Source organism: Pogoniulus pusillus, chromosome 30, assembly GCF_015220805.1.
Source record: "Pogoniulus pusillus isolate bPogPus1 chromosome 30, bPogPus1.pri, whole genome shotgun sequence".
Taxonomy (NCBI): Eukaryota; Metazoa; Chordata; class Aves; order Piciformes; family Lybiidae; genus Pogoniulus; species Pogoniulus pusillus.
Genome location: NC_087293.1, coordinates 10,472,367 through 10,496,546, shown reverse-complemented (window position 1 = coordinate 10,496,546; position 24,180 = coordinate 10,472,367). Strand labels below are relative to the sequence as shown.

The following is a 24,180-nucleotide window of genomic DNA, read 5'->3' as shown; positions in this document are numbered from 1 at the left end:
ACTGTTTGCTGCTGAGGAGAGCCACCTTGTCAGTAGTTTTGTCATTTCACACACCCTGATGGGCCTTGGCAGCAGCACACCCTTATCTCCAGCACCTTGGCAAATTCATCTGCATGACTCTCCTAATTCACCCAGACCAGGCCTGGGCTGCTCTTTATGTTCCCCATATTCTCCTTCTCCCCATTCTAGCAAACAGATTATTTTTTTTACTCAATATGGGTACAATTTTAGCTTGAGAGGCAAAATTTTCATGCACTGCTTATGCCTTGAAAGGGGAGGAATATTGTCTTGCTAGACAGCAAGTGCAATGCTCGCTGTCTTAACACCATTATAATGATGAGCTCCGATAGCATGCCTTGTGGGTTGGGCCCGTGGAATATGCCGCAGAGCTTTTCCTTTCACCGGAGTCAGCTTGGGGTTCAGGTTTCACACCTACCTCTGCTTCATTTACCCCTGCCTATTGTTTTGTTATTTACCTACCTCGGGTTATATAACACAGCAGCCTCTTTGCGTGTTGTGTATGCAGAGGCATTACATGCATTTGCACACGTTGTGCAGTTACCTGCTGGGAAGCTTCCAAACAGATGAGCCATTTTGCACACCCACAACCAGCACGGAAAACCCAGCTGCAGAGGGAACTAAGGTCTTTTTGAACGTGGTGGGTCTTCAAAGCATTGATGCTTTAAAGTCATTGCTATCTCTGAGGTTGTCCAAGAGGACACCTGAAAGCTATCTTGCTGCCTTTTTATTGTGCTCACCTATAATTAAAGTTATTTTGGTGGGTTTTGTGTGATGACTGCATAGTACGGCCTTCTGGTGAGGGTTTGTTTGGCATTTCATGTCTCCTACCTAAAATGGATTAGAGCTCTGCATTTCAATGGATTTCCACAGAAACCACAAAACACGCACTGTAGTAAGCAGGGCACCCTTCCAGGGAAAACAAGAGGAGTTGTCCTTTAAAAATAATTCTTGTGTGCTATGACTCACATAACCGTCCTTAATAGCCAGAAAGTACTAAACGGCTACCGAGTCCCTTCGAGTTATTTAGAACACGCCAGACACGCGGCTCGATATGGGTGTGGAGGTCAAGTATCTGGGTTAAGCATAGCCTCGCTTGCCCCACTGTCGAAAGCTAACTGCAGTAATTACGGGCAAAACTGCAGCATGCTGAAGAACCGTCTCCCGGCCCACATGGACATTCCCGTTCAGGGTCCGATCCGCGGGACGCTGGGGACCCAGCCTCAAGCGACCCTGCGGTACCGCAGCCGCTACCGCGGGGGCTGCTGGGAGGCGGCCGCTGTTATTGTCCCGCAGCATGCAAATGAGCTGCTGCCGGGAGCCAATCAGAAAGGCTGCCGTCTGCGCGCACGCGCGCTGGGGGCGGGGCGGGGCTGACCTCCGCCCCCTCTTCTGCCGAGTGCCGGGGCCTCAGCACGCGCGGCCAAGATGGCGGCTGCGGCCGGCGGGGTGCGGGGGCGGCGCAGCGGGCACCGGCCGCTCTGACCGAGCCACCTCTACAGCGCGGCGGGAGGGCATCGGGAAGCCTTCGCGGGGCAGTGCCAGCCGGCCAGGGAGCAGCCAGAGCCCCCCTCGGGGGGGGGGGGGGGGGGTGGAGAGAGAGAAGTGTGGGGAACGGCGTAGAAAACGGGGGCGCTGCCTTCAGACCCGGCCGTGAGGGGTCGGCGCGTGGGGCGTGAGGGACAGCGCCGGCGGCGAGGGTGAAGGCGGCAGCCCGCCCGGAGGGGCGAGGCAGCCCGGGGCCGCGGAGTGAGAAAGGCCGGTTCGGTTCGGGGCGAGGAGAGGTAGCGAGGGCTGAGGCGAGCCGGCCAGGGCTGAGGCGAGCCGGCCGGAGGGCAGCGGAAGGCTGGCGCCCTGCGGCGGGCGTTCGCAGGTCAGGAGGCGGCTGCGCCGGTGGCTCCCCGCGTTCCTGGCTCTCAGCTGCTGGGCTCCCCACGCCATGTTCTCGGTGCTCTCGTATGGCAGGCTGGTAGCCCGGGCAGTCCTGGGCGGCCTTTCGCAGACGGACTCCCGTGATTACAGCTTGGTGACGGCCAGCTGTGGCTTTGGCAAAGATTTCCGTAAGGGCATCCTCAAGAAAGGCATGTGCTACGGGGACGACGCCTGTTTCGTGGCCCGGCACCGGACGGCAGATGTGCTGGGTAAGTGCTGGCGGGGCCCTGCCGGGGGGTGCCGAAGTGGCGTCGGCGTCGTGATCTCCCCTCCTTGAGTGAGCCGCACATGGCAAAGTGGCTCAGTCTTTGGTCGCAGACAAAGGAGCTAGTTCCGCCTGTAAATGTCAGTGTGAGATCTCTCTCGTTTTTTTAAATAGCTTCAAACCAAAGCTTTTGCTCGGCACACACCTGGCTCGGTCCCCCTTTGGGATGGGATGCTGTGAGTGCCAGGTTTTGGGGCTCAGCCTTGGTACTTCACCTGTACGTGCCCGTAAGGCCTAGTGGCTTCGACAGCTAGAGAAACAGCCTGTAGTGCATTTCACTTTAAAACTAACCAAGCCCCATGTATATGTATTGCACTGCTACATAAAGGACTATTGAAACAGACACTTCCTGATTTTAGCTGTGTCCTTGTCAAGTGAAAGGCAAAGTGACATTGAGGCTGGTTTCAAATGTCAAACTTCAGTTTCAATTATTTGTACTGCCCTGATTGCACTCTCTGGTTTGATTTCACATGTGAAATGAATCTTAAGGGTTCAGATTCTAAAAGTAGTGAATAATTATAGATAATCAATGAAATCTTCGCTTTAGGACCAGCATTTTTTTTGACAGTGCTTGACCTTTTTCCTCCGCAGCCAAGGTTGAATTTGGGTAGCTGACAGTCTGCTCAAGTCAGTTTTTGAGCAAGCGGCAGAAGTAAATTTTCACCAATGCGTTGACATAAAAAAAGCTTCCTCCCTCTGCTCTCTATTTAATTATTTATTACATTTGAAACTGGTGGGATCGCACTGCTGTGTCTCATGATGTGACAGTGCTCACTGATTCTCACTACTTAGTGCTCTCACCGTAACTTGGTTGCTGTTTGATGTAGCTGAGGTATTTTGTGAGGCTAAGTTTGTGCTAGGTAACAATATTGCTCATTGTTTCTGAGAGAGATGTTACTCCAAGGGTGATGCTACAGTTTTCAAGGAGATGTCACAAACTGGTCAATGCATTTTTAGATTTTCTGCAGCTTTTCTGTTGTATCTATTCCAGATAAACTTTTTTTTCCCCTGTTAGAATTAGCTGCTGGACAATCTTGAAACTTCCAACATGTGACTAAGGCTGGTGGCCTTTGAAGTTCATACTAGGGCAGCACTGATAAATAACTGAGCAATCAGTATTTGCCCTTAAGAGAAACACAGAATCTACTTTGCTTATAGGTGGACTCTGCATGGAAAAAGCGTGTGGATTAGCACCCGTTTGATGATGTTTAGGGGGTTTTGGCCATATTTGGTAATTGCCATATGTGGGCCTCCAGCTTGTCTTGTTTTCCTGCTGGAATCAACTGAGAATTGCTTTTCTGAGTTGGTCTTTGTATTAATTTTCATGGCAACTTGCAAACAAACAGAATTGTAACTCCACTTAAGGATAATACAGCAGTGAAGACTTCAGACTGGAATGTCTTGAGTATTAAAAAGAAAATAATTTAAATAGTAAAGCTGCAGGTTTTGTGTTGTTTTTTCTCCCAATAAAGCTCTTTTTGTGTGTGTTCTTTATTGCTTTTCAATACAGACACACCAAAACCCCGTGATCCCTGTACATTCTGCAAACAGCAACGCTCAGGATGGGTTTTGATGCAGTCTAGCTTGATGTTTCCTCCTCTGTAGTCCTTAAATTTAAGGACAGGAGTTTTCTCCTTGTTTCTGCTACTATGATTGTCTCTTGTCTCTCACTTTCTCAGCCATTTTTTTCTGCACTGCTGCAAAAAGAGTTTCAGCACCACTGTTTTTCTGCCCTCAATTCCTCTCACTTTCACCACAAATCTTATGTTCTGTGCCTATTTTTTAAGACCTTTATAAATGTAATACTAACTCAATGCCTGCCTAGCATCTCTTCGACAAATTTCAAGCTTTATTTTTCATTGTTAGTTTAATGAAGAGGGTCATGTGGTTTTAGCCAAAGTGAGGCAGCAAGAGTGCTTTTAGAAAGCAGGGCATTTCAAGTGGATCACTTAGATTTAGTCTGCCCTGATAGTTATTGGTGATAAAGCCAGGCTGGATAATTAACTTCAAATTCTTTCTTGCCAGTCCTTTCCAGAACCAATTTATGGGAAGCAGGATTGTGTAGGATGTATCTGGGTGTGGTGTGGCAGTGAAAGAACTACTCCCAGCCGTTTGGCTTGAGTGCTTGGGGATTAACATTCTTAGGTCAAACCCAAGTTGACAAGCAGTGTATTTACAGCAGATACAAAAATGCTAAACACTTCTTTTGTTAGACGTATGCTATACCGTCTAAAGGCTGAAAATTCATCAGTGTCTTCTAATCTGTGCTTAGTTTTAAGATCATGAGAAAGCTTACAAAAATCATATTGTTTCTGCTTCTCCCATAGTTGTCAAGTCTTGATAAGGTCTGGTACTGGTGTACTTGAATCCTTTTGCTTCTTATTTTTACTTTTGTCTGGGATGTACTTGTTACATTTGTGGGTTGTTTCTCCCTGAGCTGAGAATGGGAAGAAACTGACAATCAGAGTGTCTCTTCTGGGATCACTTTGAGAAAAGGAAATGGCTTTACTCATACTAGTCTCTAGAGCTTTATGATTCAGGCTGATGTTTCTGTTTTGCTGCTGCTTGTACCATATTGTACCTTTCTGTATGTTCATTGCCAAGTGTCTTGGTTGGACAGATCCTGAGAGTATTCACATATCTTCTTGAGACTTGTTAGAGATTACATCTGAAGGTGTACCTGCATAACTTTTAAGGACAGACACGCTGGTTTTCAATGCTGGGAACAAAACTCTTCAGAAAGTGCCACCACTGGTTTTCCCTGATTAGTATGAGTAGAGTTTTTCACGCACAAGGAGCAAGATTTTTTTAATTAACTTGAACACTTCTTCTTTTAAAAAACATTTAACTTATTTAACAAAGCTAAATGTTGAAATTTGCTCATAAATTTTGAGTTGTCTCATGCTGGTGATCTTTCTGTTGTTGGGATCTGCCTTTTCTTGCTTATTCCTGCCTTATCAGGAATGCCTCTGATGTCTTTGCAAATTTTTAATGGATTTTCCAAGCTGTTGTGTGACTCATTATTGAAACATGACAGCAACCAATGTGCATCCCGTGACAGCATCACTTATACAATGTCTGTGCTGGGTAGAAGTTTGGGTGTAGCCATTGTGACTTGACTGGTCTTTCAAACTATTTCTGTCCTCCAGTAGTAGTAGGATGAAAAGCTGTCTGGCAGCAGGATGCTGTGTGTCCACTTCAAAGTTAAAATTTGACAGCTGTTCTATCTTGATTTTGAATTCTTTTAGGAGTGAAGGGAAGGTGTTCTGGACAGCTACTCTAACCAGAAGGGAACTGCACTTTATTTCAAAATTGAGCTTGTCAGCAGCCTATGTAGGAGGTCTGTAAAACTCCCTTGGAATAGTATTAATGTCAATGTTGCCAAGATAAGTACAAAATGTAAAAAGATTTGTAGCTGTAGAGGAGAAAGTGATTCTTTCTTTGATGCATGAAGGTCATAAGTGTTTTATTTGGTGTCATACCTATTGAAGAGATTGCTGTCTTAGCACAAGTTATCACACTGATGGAGACAGGTCTGCTTGCTTCAGAGTAGCCTTTACCTGCTTTGAGAGAAATCAGGAGCAGTCATTTGTAAAAAAACTGTCTGTGTCTTAGTTTGTAATAGATCAAATGAAACTTTGTTTTTAACATGGGAGCCTAGGTACTTGCACTTGTAGAGAACCTAGGCTGAGAGACAACCACATTAACAACTATCCACTGACAGGACATTCTTGTCAATGCAGCTAATCCAAATGTCAGCAGAGCTGCTCTTAAGTGGTATTGAGTGTAACCTCTTAGAAATGTGGTGGCTCCCTTTCTGAGAATGAAACTAAAATCTGGTTATTCTTCACTGCTTTTGGAAGAGCACTGCACGCAACCTATTCTGATCAGAATTGGCAGTTGAACACTTAAGTGCTATCAATACTTGTTGAGAGCAGAATTTTCCACTCATACACAGATTTTTAGCTTGAACAAAAGTCAGGCTCTGTCAGAAATCACAGAAGGAAGTAAGCAGAGCTGGACACAGTGTGGTAGGTGAGGCATTAATCATACCTATGTTGCAGGAAATGTTGCAAAGATCTCCCAGTGTTTACTTTAGTTCATCCACACAATTAATATTGTGAGCCTGAGATTATTCAGGCTGCAAGTAATTTCAGTACAGCTGAGCTGATGTCTGTCAGCAGTACCTGTCCCTTTTCATTGTCCAAGGGCCTACTCTCAGCTGTGAAAATAAGTTCCATGGTTGCTCAGCACCTTCATAGCTTAAGTAGTTCTAACGATGTTGAATCATAGAATGTGTCAAGTTGAAGGGACCCCGGAAGGCCATCTTGTCCAGTGCCCTTTCAATGAGCAGGGATATCTCCAGCTAGGGTAGAAAAGCTTTTACAAAACTTCCCAAAATCACTAGTATTGGTTTTTCTGTAGCTCCTCAAATCCACTGAGCCTTTTCTCAGCTGTAAATAAAATAGTAAAGAGATCTACCTGTTAAAAATCTATTTCAGGAACAACAGTGTACTTGCAGTGGGGGGATAAAAGAAATAAGAAACCACTGCTGTTTCCTGGAAATAGAGAATTTAATCTTGTCACTTCCTTCCTCCTTCAGTTTGTTCTTCAACATCATCTCTCAATTTGCTTCTTACTTGTTGTTCCTTGTCACTTAGCCAGTTACTGTACTCTTGCATGAAATAAAAGTACTGGAAGTTTAAGGTCTACTCTAAGTTATAAAATGCAGTGTGAATAAATAACCTGCAGCTGGTTATCAGTCACACAAAATCTGCCTTGAGGGATTTGTATTTAACCAGGTCAGTTCTTTTGTCAAAACCTGCATGGGGGACAGACACCATTTGGCTGTAATACTCTGATTCCATACCTACTGCCAGTTGAAGCTGCTCAGTGCTGGCTTTGAGCATGTTGCCTTGCTTTGGGTGGAGAACCTGTCTGGGTGTGAGATTTATCTCATTACTAATAAAACAAGCAATCTTTATCAGTTCATCTCAATTCTGATATGTTGACAAGCATGAGGTGCTGTATTTCAAACCTGTGCAATGCAGCAGATTGCACTTGGTTACCATTTTGACCTTTCTTCTATATTTGATGCTAGATAAATTCAGACAGATACATTCTTCTGATGTTCCCTTGAGTGATTCATCTCTAATTTAGGTAAGGATCTCGAGAAATGGAAAGTTCAGTAGGGTGTGTGGAGAGAGAGTCTTACAAAGTTAATTGTGGTTCCATGCAAAAGCAATTTCTCTCCGCACCCGTGTGCCTGCCTGGTGCTTCTGTGTCTGATGATTCTTCTTAGCTGATGCAATGTTTGAAAATACTCTTATTTCAAGAGATTTTGGGGACAGGGTGATACTTTTGGAGTCTGGCCATGGGCAGCTTGCCAGCTAGCCAGAACTTCCACTCGTAACATTATTTATATGGAGCAGGGTTTGATTATTATCATAATTTTGTTCTGAACTTCAAGCTTGTTAAGTTTATATTTGTTCTGAACTAGGCAGGACATCTGGTTGTGCCTTACAGAAGGGTGCAGGGAGAGGCATGTTATTAAGTCCAGTGCTAGCTCTTCACCGGGCTCCTGCAGTTAATTCTAGGGTTTAGACAGTCAAAATTTCACATGTGCATTTCAATTGGTACTTTATCCAAGGTGCTGTTAGTGGTTCAAAATACATTTTAACCAGTTTCCATACTGGTATCTTCACTTGCTCTCCTTCAGTGCTGCAGCAGGAGTCACTTGTGCTTTGTTTGGAAGCTTCCTTACAACTGTATCCCAGACCCCTGACAGATCTTGATACACTGAATCAGGAGTTAGAAGGAGCCAGTTTTTTGACTGACCCATGCAGCAAGTATTTCATCTGGCAATAGTATTTCTGTTTGGTTTTTTTGTTTTGTTTTTTTTTTCCAGCAGAAGGCAATGTAGTGGAGTGTTACCTCCCAACGATTCTGAAAAGGCTCCATGAGAAGGTTAAATACTAATTTTGAAGTAATTTATTGTGAAATTTTCAGTTGCTTTATTTACAGTGGTTGTTCATCTTGCCACAGGCATTTCTCTGTCACAGGGACCTTTGGGTAATTTCTGCTTGGGCTTCAACAGGGTTTATCCAAAGAAATATGATTTCTGGTTTACTGAATGGGTTAGAAGAAATCAAGGATTGTGTACAGTTCCATGTTGACAATTCTTCTCAGTTTGTCCCCTGTGATTCCTCCTTTGTAAGGTTAAGATTTTAGGGTAAATTGTGTAGATTAGAAAACAGAATTTAATGTTTTATGGCAAAATGAGAGGAAATAAAAACCTGAGATACCATTTTAACTTGTTAAGACTAATTATTTTTAATATATACAATACATTTTTATATATACAATATATATATTATATATAAATATATGTATATGTATATACATATTTGTATATATATACACAATATATTTTTAATATATACATGAATAGAGCTTGGCTTGTTTCCTTGACACTGGTGCTGCCAGTAAAAAGTACCTTTCAGTTTTCCTTTGGTGACAAAGGAAACATGTTAGCACATAAAAGTTTGTCCATTTTTATCAATTGAGTTTTCAGTTCTTGCTTTTTCTGGAGTTTGAAATATCTCAAAGAGTTTTGCTCCTTGTTTCCTGTATGTCACATATCAAGAAGTATTCTTAAACTTTATTCTCATTTACACTTCATGTATTTCAGTAGCAATTTATTTAGTTTATTTTTAAATCACATTCCTTTCCTTTAAAACTGTTTGGCTTGTGTTGATTGAGGAATGTAAAGGTACTGTAACCATGCTGCAGATAGGACAGGATAGATAAAGACCTTGAGAAATCCTAAAATCTTCTTTCAAGGCAAAACTGATCTAGGGAGGTGTTTTCTGGGTGGCACTGTGTGATATAGAGGCTCCTGAATGTGCTTTGGTGTTGGTGGCAGCAGGAATTGCTGGCTCTGTGCTGAGGCAGGAGGAAGCATTTGCTTGCTCTGGCAGTGTTTATGAAGCATGCTTTGGGAGCCAACAAGGTCATTTAGCTTAAACTAAGTGAACTGACTTAGCACCTTTTAGATATAGTGGTGATGGTGGTTAGTGGTTTTGCTCTTGTTAAAAGACACAATTTTTGCAAACTTTTGGGAAAAAAAAACCTACATTGTCCATTTTGGGAAAGGACAAGAAATATATGTTGATGGTAGTACCTGAGTTGAAGAGCTGTGGAGGTACTACATACTGTGAGGCCTACTCATGACCATGGTGGTCCTGCTTGCTCTTGTGCCAGCAGGAATGCAAAGTGCTATGTTGATTGTTAGGCAGAGAGTCTGTTCTATGACATGTGGTGCAAAGCTAAGCCAGGACTACTTTGGACTATCTAAAGGATTCTTTTCTTGGAAGACCCTTGCAGAATGTACATAAAGCTGTTTATAGCTTGCTGAAAGCTGACAGGAAGGAAGGTAGACAAAGCCATTTCATGGCTCAAGATAGAGTATGGAGTGTGCTGCTATGATTATGGATTCAGATTTCCTGCCTTGGAGTAAGAAGTGAGCAAAGGAGATGAGGTGGCATGCTCTTATTTTTGCTTTGAAACTTGAAATGGTTTTTGGTAACCTTCTTGGGTGCTTGCTATGACAGCTGTCCCATACGCTGTACTAATGCTGCAGTGTTCCTATAGAAATGTTTCCCAAGAAGACAATGCAAAAATGGTTTGCTGATTGTTTGAGGGGACTCGTAACATCTGAACTTGTTTGGCAACCACTTTCGGAGCCAAAGTCTTTGGGGAGTACTTGTCCAACATCATCTCATTGCATTAGCCCTGTTGTCAGCACAGCAGTGCAGCAAACCTAGGTACTGTGGGTTGTGTTCATCTTAAAGGGGAAAAAGCCACTCATTTGGTAACTCCAAGCAAGTGTCATCATCTCTACAGGAGCTTAGTGTCTGCTTGAGCTTCTAGATCTACAGCTCTTTCTGAATAATCTCTTTGTCTGTGGCAGCAGAAAACAAAGGGTTAATCCAATATTAACCTGAAGTTGTGGAACCTGTAAAGAGAGGATTAGGTAAGTTTGTTCTTGAAGAAACCAGAAAAGGCATTTCTGAGAATGCCAGGGCAGCTTTTGCAGGAGCTTCTTCCCAAGGTCTGGTCTGAGGTGGTGAATACAGGGATCTGCCTTCCTCTAGCATTCTCCTAAGAAAGCCAAGGGACAAAGCAGGTGTCTGAAAGGTTGTGCACTATTTTTGGGAGAAATCTGATTAATGTTGATAGGCTGTTCAGAATCTGGCTATAACCTCCTGTCAGATTATAGTTCATGCCAAGGTCAGCTCTAAACCTTCCGTCTCAGTTTCAGATGGTGTCCGGTGTGAAGGGCATTTGTAAATGAAGCAAACTTGGGTTTACCTTCTCAGTCACATTTTTTTGCCTTTGCTCAGCGTAGGGAATTTTGGGTTTTCTAAGGAGATTGTTATTCTTTAGGTCTGAGCTCTGCAATTGTCTCTTTGTGTTTTATCATGAACATCCTATTTTAGCTTTATTATGTCATGGAAACTTGTGCCTGGAATGGTTGGTCCTTCACATGCTGACAATCAAAAAGAATTATTTCTCCTTGGAAGTTTTTCCCAAAATCTATCTCATAAATAGTACCTTCAGACAGTCTTTTTATCAGGAAGGCCAGTTCAGATAGTTCAAAATATTTCAACTAAATTGCCATCAGACATCATGCTTGCTGCTTATCCCCCTGGGCACCCCGCCTTTCTCTGCCCATCTTTGCCTCAGAAACTTCCCAAGCTTTGGCAGAACTGGTCTGATTTTTCTGATATCTAGGTTGTTTTGAATAACTGAATGAAAATTGACTGGATCATAGTCAGATTTTGCGATCTTGCTTGGCTGAAAGTTGTAAGCAGCAAACTGTTTAGAAGGGGTAGGGCCCAGTGTGGTGTTGGTTCCATGTTTTTTGAATACACTTTTAAAATGGGAGTTTACTTTCCACAGAAATGGAGATTACTATGGAATTACGTAGGAACAAGTAGCTTGAAAACAAAACTTTGGACTGATACACAGTAGAGAAGAGTTTATAATTTCTGTATTACCTACTCTTAATAACTTCACATTTGAAACTAATAAAGCTTCTTCCTTTTTAATGGGCTAGTCAAAGGTTAATGGGATTGAATGCCCCTCTTCCTACCAAATTCCCTGTTACTTGTACTCTAGTGAAGTCAACCTCCTTGCAGAGTTCTCACGACTAGACTTTTACCTCTTCTTCAATTCTTCAATACATAGAGGTTTGTCTAGGAGCTAATGTCAGAAGTTGTCTTTAATGCTTAAAGTTTGGGTTTTTTAATCCAAAATGTTTTTTCGAGTAGATGCCAAGTCATACTTTTTATTTACTGAATATCATAAGTGATGTCAAAACCTAAAAACCTTGTTCCAAAATCATTTCATTTCCTCTAACTCTTGTTTTCTGTTTTCTTCTAGGAGTAGCAGATGGTGTTGGTGGCTGGAGAGACTATGGGGTTGACCCTTCTCAGTTCTCAGGGACTCTAATGCGAACGTGTGAACGTTTAGTTAAAGAAGGACGGTTTGTACCAAGCAATCCTGTTGGGATCCTCACTGCAGGTTATTGTGAGCTGCTGCAGAACAAAGTACCTTTGCTTGGTAAGAGAGCAAACATCAATAACTTGGATCTCTCTTGGTTGTTGTCTAGACGTGTACTCGGTCAAGGTTGCTGGAACCTGTTGTCAGTTTCTGCAACAAATTTGCAGGCAGTTACCTTAACCAAAAAAAACAGGAATGCAGTTGGCTTAGCATCTTTAATTTCTCTTGTACTTCTAAAAACTTAATTCAGAAGTACAGGGAATGTTTGTGCCTCTCTCTGTGTGTGTGTATATATATATGTATATAAAATAGAAGGCAAAGAAAAAAGGGTGGTAATTCACCAGTGCTTGCAGAGAGTTTGCAAAATGAGCTCTGCAGCAGAACACGCTCTGGCATGTGCGCTCCTGCTCTGTTATGTATGTATAAATAACTGTTCTCTGTTGAAAACTTGCTTGTGGCTTGAGCTCTGGAAGCAAAAATATTTTCTGATGATAACTGAATGCACTTCTGCTCCTTACTGCTCCTCTTGCCTTTTATGTCCAGTAAACTCCAAACTGAACTGGTTGACTTCAGCAGTTTATATCACTGCTACTGTGTATTATTTTTATAATTCTGTGAGGGCAATTCATTACAGATTTTTTTATTTCAAAGCAAGCTGAAGCAGATGCTTAGCATATTATGTGTCAGACTTGATTATAGACAGGGCACCTAGCTACCTTGGGAATGGTGAGCAGGTAGAGGGGCAAGGTTTGGCCTCAGCTGCCAACCTTACAAACAGAGCACTTTTCTAAAGGGCATGCAACCTCTTATGCACCAAGAAAATGTTGCCCTGTGTGATATGCATGCTTCTCACCTGACCTTAAGCTTCTGTGCCAGAAGAGTGCTGTGTAAGTTATATTTAACTTGTCTGCTGAGCTTGGGAACAGATGTTCTCGCATTATATGCCTAAAGAATAGGTTCAAACCTCAGAAGTGACCTTAAGTCTCACTAAAATAGGCATAGTCAGTAATTACATTAGGATTCTGTGTGGTTAGTGGTGCTTATTTGTGTAAAGTAGATGAGGCTGTAAGTGATCTACAAAGTGGGCCACTGGTGAGAGCTCTCCCAAGGGCTCTGCAGATGGAGGCAGCCCTGCGTGGCTTGACCTTTCCAATTCTGAAAAGCAGCGTATGCTGAGTCACAAGATCTGCATTCCACACATGGCCTCCTGGTTACACTCTGCTAACAGAGTTAGAATTTGAAACTAATGAGCCTCAGTGTTTCTCCTTTAACCAAGAACAGTATTTTTTAGAAGGAGAAATAAAGCCATGGAATTGCCACAGCAGGGCAATTCACTTTATTTTTAAAGTAAGGTGAAAGGAGAGGGCTTAAGGAGGCAATACCTTTTGATTAGGCAATACCTTTTCTTTGCTGTTGTGTTTTATATCTTTTAAGTTCATCAGAATTTAATCTAGCCACTAGTTTGAAACAGAACTGGAATGGGAGGAAACTCTGCCACTTGTTACCTAAACACTGTTCTTGTATGGCAGGACAGTCTCAGATACCGCCACATGGAGTCTGAGTATTTCCTAAGATACTGCTTTGACTTGCTACTCAGTGAGAGTGGACAGGGTCCTATACACTTGCTAGAGAACAAGTTAAGTGCAAGTATATCACAAGGAACTCCCTGTGCTGGAAAGGGAAACATCTGGAAGAGGCAATGTCCAGAGCTAGGAGAACTGCCACTAGCAAGCCTGGTTGTAAGCTTAACTATGGCAAGCTTATGATTTGTTCAGTGTGTAGCTGTGTTTGGAAACTTCCACTGGAAGGATACTAGGATAGAAGATGAAACAGCCTATGACTTAAGTTAGAGGCAAATGTGAAGAAATGCTGTAATGTTTTTTCCACACACATCAAAGGAGGAAATGAAAGGAATGACAGTTCGTTAGGCGACTGCTGTCCTGTCTGCAGAAAGTCAGTGGTGGCTGTTTGCTGTGAAGGATGTAGTCTATGGATGAGTGTCTCTGCAGTACAGTTAGTTCTGTGACTTGCAACCAAGCACAGTTGGGTGGCTCCTTCTCAATGAACCAAGAATTCCTCAGTGCCCTCAAGCCCGACTGGGATGGTTCTGAGCTTGGCTGTCAAGTAGACATTTTTCTGTTCTGTTCTTCCTTGACCTCAAACAGTATTTCTCTGAAAGATGTTTTCTTTAAAGTTGTAAAGTTCATATCCTGAAGACATGACAGGATTATTATTGTTTTAAACATGAAGGTTGCTCTACAGAGCCATGCGAGGAAGAAAAGCATTTTAACGTTCTGACAAGAGTCACATATTAACACCTAGTACTTAATTGCAAGCAGTTCTTTATTTGGTGTGGTTTATTTACAGCTGATGAGTGAAACTGTGTGGAGAGCACCTAGCATTGTATGGATGCTGCTAGAATCTATTACCTCCATGATTTGGGAATTTCAGTATTTTATGTGAGTTCTGTCAATCCACTCCTATAGCAGAATGTGCTGACATATGGTGGGATGGAAAACTGTAAATAAAGTGGAACAAACCAGGTACTTGTCAGCATAATGTGTTTACCAAAATCAAAGCAGAAAAGGAAGTTCTGCACAAAAATCATAGTTTGTGTTGCAGGGGTTTCCAGCATTTTGCTGTCTTTATGCATTATTGCATTATGGGATATTTCCATTTCTCTTGTATGCTGTGGTGAGTATGTGAATAATTGGAGTGTGAATCAAATCAATGAGGGAATAAGCAGTTTCTTTAGGGCTAACTCAGTTACTGTTCTGTCTGCAGGAAGCAGCACGGCATGTATAGTCGTTCTGGACAGAACAAGTCACCGTTTACATACAGCCAACTTGGGAGACTCTGGATTTTTGGTGGTCAGGGGAGGGGAAGTAGTCCATCGATCTGATGAGCAGCAGCATTACTTCAACACTCCGTTCCAACTGTCAATAGCTCCACCAGAAGCAGAAGGAGTTGTCTTAAGTGACAGGTAAGATGTAAGAGGAGCTTAAATTTTTAATCTGTGGATGTGATCAGCTCCCAGTAGGTCTCAGACAAAGGATCTTATACCTGCCTCCCACCTTCCTTGTCTTTAGGTAATGTGAACTTTTCTCTCCTTGTGTTTAGAAACCTTGCGTGCTTGCTGTTGCACAGGCAGCATTTCTGCATTGATTGGGCTAATGATTTTTCATCCGTGATGGTGTGTTCCCGTAGTCTGTGGTGTGCACCAGGCATGTTCTGATCAATGGAAAGCTGCTGCTCAGTAAAGCTGCTGTAATAAGACTGCAGCTGGTGTATGTGTCGGTCATCCTGCATGGTCTCACCAGCAGCTTTCATTCCCAGTCCCTGTCTGTGCTCCCTTGAGACTGGTCTGGAGTACGCTAATTTAGGTATCTTGGCAGTGAGGTAGCAAGCACTTGAAGAATAGAGCAGGGGGACATGTGACTGTAACTCGTGTTTCCCACAGCATATTGTATTTGACCAAAACCAGCAAAAAAACTGTTTGGCGGAACACCAAGCTGGGAATGAGAGTATTGGAAAAGGACAATCTGTTCACAGCAATGAGCTGGTTCAAAGGCAGACTTGTACTTCTGTCTTGTGTACTAAGAATGTCAGGCTGAGCCATCATCCAACTTGTGAAGTCTTACCAGTAATGGAAAAGTCATTTAATAGGGAAAAAAACCCAACAGCTTTCAAATATGGATTAAAATACAGCTCTGAGGCAATGGCTATGCACAGATAAAGTGATAGCCCTTTTCTGTAAGCAGGAAGATCATAAAGAGAGCTTCAGTGACCAGGGTACACAGGGCATGCAAAAGGCATTGTAAGGTTTTGATACAAGGCTTAGAATCAATGAGCTTAAGGATCTCTTCCAACCTAAATGATTCTATGATTCTAGGGAATATGAAGGCTGCTGCAGTCAGGGTTATGACTTCAGTACCAAAATAGCTGGTTTTGAAAACATCATTTATGTTGTTGAAACTCCTGACCTTTCTTGCATGTTGCTTTATTAATTCCATCATAAGACTCCAGCAAGAAAACTCGGGGAGAACTCTGAAATCACAACCCTACAATTATTCAATCTATTAATTAGACTAAAATGAAATGATTGTTTGAAATTCTAGAGCTGTAAAAACCTAAATTTTCCTGAGATGGTGTTATCTCTGGGAAAGCAACAAACAAAAAGCTCCAGGTTAATTGGTAATGGCCAGGAGAAGTCAGGAAAGCAAAGTCATCTGAGTCATCACTTAATGAGGAAAGCACAAGATAAATGAGCTCCCACACTTCAATTCTGAATCATGATTATAGCTCTCTGGCTAGTTTCTGCGCTCTTCTTGACGTTAATTAGTACTCGTCTGTGCCGTCTAAAGGCTTTTCCAGTACTACCTCTTTTTCATCGGTTGTCCCAGTTAGATGTTAAATTTGGCTATATATGGGCATAGGCAGGAATCTTCACTCTCTTAACCTTCCTGAAGCTACAAATCAGTTGAGCGGAGCAGCTGTGCTGCTTTTGGGCATATCCAATTGGCCTGAGCTAGTCATAGAATGGTTTGGGTTGGAAGGGACCTTAAAGATCATCTACTTCCAACCCTCCTGCCTTGAGCAGGGCCCCTTCCTACTAGACCAGATTGCTTAGGGCTTTGATGCAGTGTTTCCTCCTGTTTAGAGACCCCTGAATAATCTACAAATGAAAGGTTTGTCATTATGCTGCTCCCGAGAGTCAGGTTCTGCAGCAATATTGTGGCCAAAATAGAGATTTCTTTATTATTTCCCCCCCGTGGTATTGTGTGGTGGATTAGACACAAATAGACCCAAGAGGCCATGGTGTCCTGGCGGTGATTTCCAGATGTGTTTCATATTCCATTGCATTATAAGCAGTGATTCAGAATCCTAAAATATTTTGACCGTTGCTGTTCTGGATTGTCCTTCCAAGTGCAGCTCTCTTCCATGTCCAAGAGGAATGAGAAGGAAGCCCTGAGCCACCATTCTGCTTACTGGTTTCCATGGCAATACCCTGGAGAGGCAGATTAGTTTGCAGGATTGTTCATCAGGAATTTTCAGTGTAAATCTTTTGTGTAACAGCTGGAACAGTACCTGTTTGCAGCCACACTTCTGTGGTAGCTTTCTTGACAAGCCACCCTGGTACAACAGCTCCAGTAAATGATTAGTTCTTTCCTTTACAGTACCTCACATACCTGTAGTGAAGGACAAAAGCTGTTGATGTGCTAGTTTGACATTGCTGGGTGTCTCGGTGGACTAGAGTTTGTTACTCTAACACATTTGTCATCTTCACAGCCCCGAAGCTGCTGATAGTACTTCTTTTGATGTCCAACTTGGAGACATTATCTTGACTGCAACAGATGGACTGTTTGACAACATGCCTGACTACATGATTCTGCAGGAGTTAAAAAAGCTGAAGGTGAGTGTGTGCATGCTGAACCTCTCTCATCTCTTGCCATGATTATCCCCTGTAGCTACTACCATCACTTCATACGTGTAAAATCTGTGTTTTATATAAAAACCCACCACAAAATACTGTTGCTCAGGGGCTTTTCAGTTAATATCAGACATAAAGGGAATGCTGGCTTTCTCCTGGATCTACACTATGCTCTCAGGAGTTGTTTGGGGAGGGGGGGTGCTAAACACTCAATCAGAAGCTTTTCTAGAGGGTTGTAAAGCAGCAACTCTAAAGTAGCATGGGATGAATTGTGGGTCGTGTGCACTTGAAAATCTTTATCGTTCTGTAAAATGGATTTTCTGGCAACCTTTCCAGGTTAGTGACCACAAATGTTCTTTCTAAATAGTAAAAGTGCATTAAAATATTTGAACTGGGATGAGAACATTTAGCTTAAGGCTATTTATTTTACAGAAAGGCAAGTATACTTAGGAGATATCAATATGTATAACCTCCCTGAAGAAATGAGTTTATGAAATGCAAATAAGTTTAACACACAGAATTATAGTGCGGTTTAAAAGAATTTTGCCTGCTCTTATCCTGCAGCTACAAAAAGCTGGTGTCAGACAGGGAATGGGTCCTTGGAGACAGAATGTCTGAGGGGCTTCTGCCCATCGGGCAGACACTGGTGTTTCCCCCTCCCTGCAGTCCCCACTGTCCCTCTCCGTTCGGTGAGATACTCGGGTCTGAAATTGAGCAGCTGTGCTGTGAAATGGAAAATGTGAGCACAGGCTGTCCCGGGGACTTTAATTCGGTTAGCAAAGGTAATGACTGCAGTGAAGACCATCGGCTCGTGGTCAGAGGTCAGGAGGGCCTGGTGGGCTGTCAGCTGACCTGCGCGGTGTCACTCAGGCTACAGCCAGGTCCTACCTCTGCCTGTTGCGCTCCCCTTCCCTTTGCTGCGCAGAGGTGAGGTTACTGGGCGAACAGGAATTCCCTTGTGGAAGAACATTGAGCTCCACCTTTTGGCGTGCTTGGGAAAGGCAGCCCACCGGGAAGTTCAGCCAAAGTTAATCACGCAACTGCCTGCGAACTCCCCAAACCTCGGGGCAGACTCTCGAACTGATGAGGCCTTTTAAAGTCGTTACAGACAACAGGCAGTGGCTGGCTGTCGTGTCCTATTGCCTTGAGTAAGAAAAGCCTTGGAGTAAAGCAGCAGAGTTACTGGAAAAAGCATTTAAAATGCAGGTAGTAGAAAGTTTATGTGCTCAGTAAATGTTTTCTCATCTAACTTTTCAAGTGCCCCTTCTCCCCACGCGTGCTGCTGTTGATCTGGGTAAAAAGGGCAGAGAAGTAATACTTGCCAGTCAAGGTAAAGCATAATTACTTCAGCAGAGCCTGCTGTGGGGGAAGGCTGCTTCTGTCAGTGGGAACTGCTAGGAAAACTGCTGAATTCCCTGCTTCCCTGAGGTGAGACTGTTCAGGATATTTGAAGTGTTGGTGTTCTAAGTTTCTAAATTCTCCAAACCTCTGCTCCCTACCAGGCGCTACAAGACTTAGGTCTGGACTTTACCTGTGAGGATTTGCAGTTCTAACCCAAACTTGCAAATCCCAAAAAGTGGTGAGGATTCCCTTTGGAAAAGAAGCTCTTAAGTAGTGTGGTCATCTGAGAAAGGGGTCTGGCTGTCAGGAGTCTCTAAAAATGACACACACCAGCAAAACAAGTACCAGATGACTTTCTTACAAGAATAAACTTTTTCCTCATCAATTTAGAACTCCAACTATGAGAGTATACAGCAGACTGCCAGAAGCATTGCTGAGCAAGCTCACGAGCTGGCATATGATCCCACTTATATGTCGCCGTTTGCACAGTTCGCATGTGACAATGGATTGAATGTGAGAGGTAAGGGTTTGGTTTTTTTCTCCCTCCACCCACTCCTGCTATCTTTGAGAAATCTCAAGCAAAGTGAAGTTCCGTTGTTCCAAAATCCAATAGGAGAACAGTATTGAGGGCTGGGGTTGGCAGGAGAGCACCAACGTTTGGCAATGACCCCAGCTCCTAATATGAGTAAGCCCAGGCCTGCTACTTTGAATCCTCCTGCAGGGAAGCAGCTGGAATGCTGAGAGGGCAGAGCTCTGGCTTCCCATTGGACCTTTTTATCTAATATATACACTCCTGCCCCAGGAATCCTGCCTGGTACAAGTTCTCAGGGTGCTTGGGGAAACTACTTCACTTGTTCCTTGAATGTGGGGGTGTGGTGTGTGAGTGGGGTTGTTTTGGGGGATTTTTTATGGTTTTCCATTGTTGGTGATTCGTAGCCCAGATTTTGGCACTCTTTGGTGGCTTGGGTTTTAGGGGGGTCAAAATTTTTGACCGTTGTACCATTAGTATTCCCCTTCTGATATCTCAGTTGTGCTCCAGGAAGACAGTTAACACCTGGCAGAGTTCAGAGCCCTAACAAACATCTTGCTTTGTTTCTCCTTTCTTTTTTTTTTCTCTTTAAATAAATATTATTCTGGTAATGCTGTTCTCATTATCTGTGTATTGGGAGGGCAGGATTTTCTGCAAGACCCCTAAGTATCCCTCCTTGGGCTAGAGCCACTGCCTGTAAAGCCTAGGCTCAGTGCGCTTACAAAGCTCAGTCATTCTGCAGTGACTCTGCAGAACTGAGCCCGTAAGACAAGTCACCTCTTCCCTGAGCCACTTCTCCAGGATCTGAGTGTGCTGTGAAGGTTTGAAAAGTAACTGCTAGAATGTTCAGTAGCTAAAAGATGCAGTAATGCAGTGCTGGAGAAGATGCCAGAGAGGTATTTGATTTACAGTAGAAATTCCTGAGGAGCACCAAAGCAGCCGGGCAGGCTTTGGTGCACTTATTCAATAAATAAATAGTCTGTCAGAACACAGAGCAGAAAGCTCTGCTGGCTCGGAGCATTCAAGTTTCTGCCCTCCTTTTAGCAGCTCGTGATCTCCTGTAGCTGAGGAGAGCGCTTGCTGGGTGTGTTAAATGTCACTGCTCCCTGCAGCTGCGTTTTGGAAAGGAGGTGGAGGGAGCAGAGTTCTTGTCTAGCAAACCAGCTTTTGAGTAAACTGCCTTTTTCAAGAGCTGTCCATGAGGGAATGACAGGATAATAAGACGGTGAGCTGCTGTGGCTGGATTTGATGAAATGGTTTTACTCTTCTTTCCCTACAGGGGGAAAACCAGATGACATCACCGTCCTTCTTTCTATTGTAGCCGAGTACACAGACTGACCTGCCCGCGTGTCGGCTCCTGACGTTCCGCTGTCCCCGAGCTCCCAGCCTCACACGCACGGTTTCCTGCTGGCAGGATCGCTTTCTTCCTTCGCAGCCCATCTCAGCGGCCAGTTCTCGAGCTCGTTGCCTGTCCTCAGACACAACTGACGTCCTTGTTCAGAACCACTCTCATAGTATACTGGTCTTTGTCTGCCAGCAAGAGATGAAGAAGCTCAAGGCTTGAAGCATGTCTTTCAGAGCTTAGTCATTGCCCTTAAGAGGGGGAGGATCAATCCCGCGTTGTTTCTGCCTTTGAGATGTGACTTTGAAAGGAGTAGGATTGGGTTATCTTTCAAACTAGGTTCAATAGCTACAACCTCTGCAAGAGGGCATATTACTCTATTTACTCGAAATGCTCACTGTTTGTTAGGGGGTATGTTGCAGACCACAGTTCCATAAGCATAGTCTTGTTACAGTGATAGCTGAGGTTTCGTGTTTCCAAGCTCCAATTTTCAGGAGATTTCTAACTGCTGTACACATTCTGCTCTTGCCATCCGTGGTGTCAGCCTAGGAGCCTTTTCTAGTATGGAATTTCAAACCAACGTAGTTCAAGTTAAATGAATGCAGATGTGTTTTGTGATTGTTTTGTTGTTTTGTTTTTTTTTTTCAGGTGCTTAACTGTGATCTTAAAAGTTCTGCAGATTATTCGTCCACAATAGGCCTGGTATCTGGATGTTTTGGCTGTGGATAAATTCTATTTTTATTTTTAAATCAAAAATTAGCACTCAGTCTCCAAAAGCTGAGCTGGCCAAAGTTAGGGGCCCTCTTAGCATTTTAACCCATCTTGTGAGGTGACGTGGCATCAATGCTGCCTTGAGAGGTTGCACAAAGAACAGCTTATCCTCAACTCTGAGCATCTTTGCTTCGGGTAGGTAATTCTGCTGTTAATGAACCCTAATTGGTGTTGATAATTGCCATTCCCACTGGGGTAGAACAGAATAGGCTGCACCAGCATAAGTCCAGTTGATCCTTATCTGACTCCCAGACAAGCACCTCTCTGCTTATGCTGGGGCAGAGCAGCAACAAGGGTGGAAATGTGGAGTATTAATGAATCATCAGCAAAACGTACATTTCAGTGAGGAAAGTGGAGGGGTTTGGGAATGAACCTTAATGATGTTTACAGTTATCTAACAGCCACTTTGCAATAGTACATTTCCGATGGCAGTAGCTCACATTTGTTCTCTCCCCCTCCCTTTCCTTGTCCTGGCAAGCTTGCTTTATTTTTCTTTCTGAGGTTCATACAAAAAGGTGATACCTGTAAAGAATATATATATTTTTGGTCAGTTTTTCATTAACTTTTTTGCTGGTAGAAAAGTCTGTAGAAATAAATTAAAGCCATGTTTTTATATTATAAAAAGTCGGGTAATGTTGCTGTGTAGGTGAGTGCAGTTAAACTTGGTCAGTAAGGAATCTTTCCTGCTCTCAAAAGGAGATTTTTACTACCTGGTTTATTGTATTAAAACTGTTTAAGTTTGAGGTTACCTCAACCTGTTTAAAGAAATTTTTTTTTTGTGGACTTGTACTGTATATTTGCGTAACTATGTCAAGCTTTTATTTAAGGTCATTTAACATGTACCATGTACATGTCATTTTACTCTATTTCAATGCATCATGCTTGTAACAGGCATTTCAGTTATAATAAGAGTGAGTGATTAATTTGGAAGCTCTTGAGTAATTTATCTGCTGTTCCTTAATTGGCGTAACCTTAGCGATCTATTTTAAATCACCTTGTAATGATTTGTCAAAATGCCTTAACTACCCTGACTTGACCAAAATGCTATTTTGGTGAGGGTACGGGGAGGATTATTATGTTAATGAAGACGAATTAATGAGTTTTGCGATCCGTGAGTGGTGGAAAACTTTGCACAAATTGTCAGTCCTCGTCGTGTTCTTAAAGCTGAACAAGCCGTGTCCAGCTGTCTCGTTAGAAGGAATGTATTCACGTTGCAGTACAGGGCTTTGTTTCTAGCGCTCGGGAGAGGTGCTCCTCTCTCCGGTCTGTGTCTCTTTACATTTTATTCTCCAGTATTTACTATAATGCTTCTTGACTAGAGCAGATTTGACCAATTCTTCTTTCCCTTGAACTTAAAACGCTGCCCCTGCAGACCTGTGTTGCACTCTGACCCCTTGCTCTTGGCACGCTCGTCTCCAGCCCTTGTTATTTCCCCCCTCAGTTTCTAGAGCTCTAAGTTGGGAGACGCGTGCGGCTCTGCTGGAGGAGCAGGGTGAGGTGCTCAGGCTGAGCTCTGCCAGGCCGGGGTTTGGCCTCCCCACAGAGCTGGGCTGCCTCAGGCTCACTTAGAGCCTTCTCAGCTGAGCAGTAGCTACAAAGCCGTTTGCCTCGTATCACATTGTGATTTTACTATTATTGTTTTTTAAATAAAGAACAAATTTGGATTTTGATTTAGAGTTTATCCCTCACTGGACACACCAAAGACCAGTAAAGCTTATAGCTTTTCCATCTGTTTATAAAGCAATACTGTATTATAAAGAATTGATATTTTTATCACACGCTTGATTGTTTTTGGGTTTGTTTTTGTTTTGTTTTTGAAGATGTGCACTCTAAACATATCAAACCTACTTTCTTCCTATGAACTTAAGCTGCCTGCGCACAAATAAAAAGTTGGACAAGGAAATGACAGGGCCCATCCTATCCATTTTAAATGATCTATGGAGCAGTAGCACTTGTAGGAGTTAGATTGTGACTCTGCACCAGAGGAATGTACATGGAAGGTGTTTCCCTGAGACAAAGGGTGTGGGAGTGGAGCACAGGCTGGCCGCTGCTGCTGCAGAGGCAGGGTGTTCCCAGGAACTGGTGGTTTGGGAGCAGCCACCTGAAGGAAAAGGAAGAATGGTCCACACCAGTAACCACCTAACATGGAACTGGCAGGAGCTGGAATCTCTGCAGCAGTGTTGCTTGGTGTTTGGGTCAAACAGGGCTAAGATGTAGAGAACTGGGAGAACTCTGTGGTTCCTTGTGACTTGTACGGCTATCTTTGGGAGACCTGCGACATACAGTTTCCCTCTTAATGTACTTTCTTTGTGTTTATGAAGAAGGTATGGCCAGGAAAAAAACAAAAACCGGATCTTGGGACCAGACGGCTGCAACCGAGGCAGGGAGAAGGGAGAGGTGAAAGTCTGGCGAAGAGGGGAAAGATTTGGGATGGAGTCTCCATCTCAGTATAAAAGGTCCTTTCTCCAGGGCAAAACCAGGTGGTGGGTGTAGACACTGACTGTGTGAAGTAGCTTCTTACAAAGATAGCTGAAGTAACAAAGCAAATTGAGTCTGTATCTAATGAGGAGGCTTTTCTGTTGTTGTTAAACCGAGACTATCATCTATGCTTACCTAAGAGGCAATTATGTGAATTTCATGTCTGAGGTATAACTTATGCAGGAATAGTTCTGTAAATACATTTAAATGAATTGTAAAGATATTTAATAAATATAGTATTTATACTAAACTGCCTTTTTCTAAAGTAAAGATGACTGCAAAACCTCTGTTAACACAGCAGCATGGCTGACAGCACAGAAGTAGGAAGCCACAGCTACTTGGGGTGCTGGGCCTTCCTTCATACACTGTTCTTGAGCCCACATTTGGACATGCCATGGGAGTCACCTCTAGCAGCCTGGCAGACAGTGACCATCTGAATTGGCCAAAGCCTGGAAATTTTGGTATTTTATTCCAGTGTGACTTTGGGAATACTGCCCTGTCACTAA

The 24,180-nt window shown here is 43.2% G+C and overlaps 1 protein-coding gene across 1 annotated transcript; it reads left to right on the top strand.

Annotated features, from left to right (window-relative positions):
• The first annotated feature begins 1,426 nt into the window (after positions 1–1,426).
• Positions 1,427–23,924, top strand: PPTC7 (protein phosphatase targeting COQ7). Its single transcript, XM_064168234.1, has 6 exons — positions 1,427–2,159; positions 11,663–11,842; positions 14,567–14,765; positions 17,072–17,195; positions 18,945–19,074; positions 20,363–23,924. The coding sequence occupies exons 1-6, from the start codon at positions 1,958–1,960 to the stop codon at positions 20,419–20,421; spliced, it is 894 nt and encodes a 297-aa protein (XP_064024304.1). The 5' UTR covers positions 1,427–1,957; the 3' UTR covers positions 20,422–23,924.
• The last annotated feature ends 256 nt before the right edge of the window (positions 23,925–24,180 follow it).

Excerpts from the sequence above, each read along its gene's own strand:
- PPTC7 (XM_064168234.1), top strand. The coding sequence starts at position 1,958 with ATGTTCTCGGTGCTCTCGTATGGCAGGCTGGTAGCCCGGGCAGTCCTG. Across the intron at positions 17,196-18,944 it reads AGGAGTTAAAAAAGCTGAAG|AACTCCAACTATGAGAGTAT; the intron begins GTGAGTGTGTGC and ends TCATCAATTTAG. Across the intron at positions 19,075-20,362 it reads CAATGGATTGAATGTGAGAG|GGGGAAAACCAGATGACATC; the intron begins GTAAGGGTTTGG and ends CTTTCCCTACAG.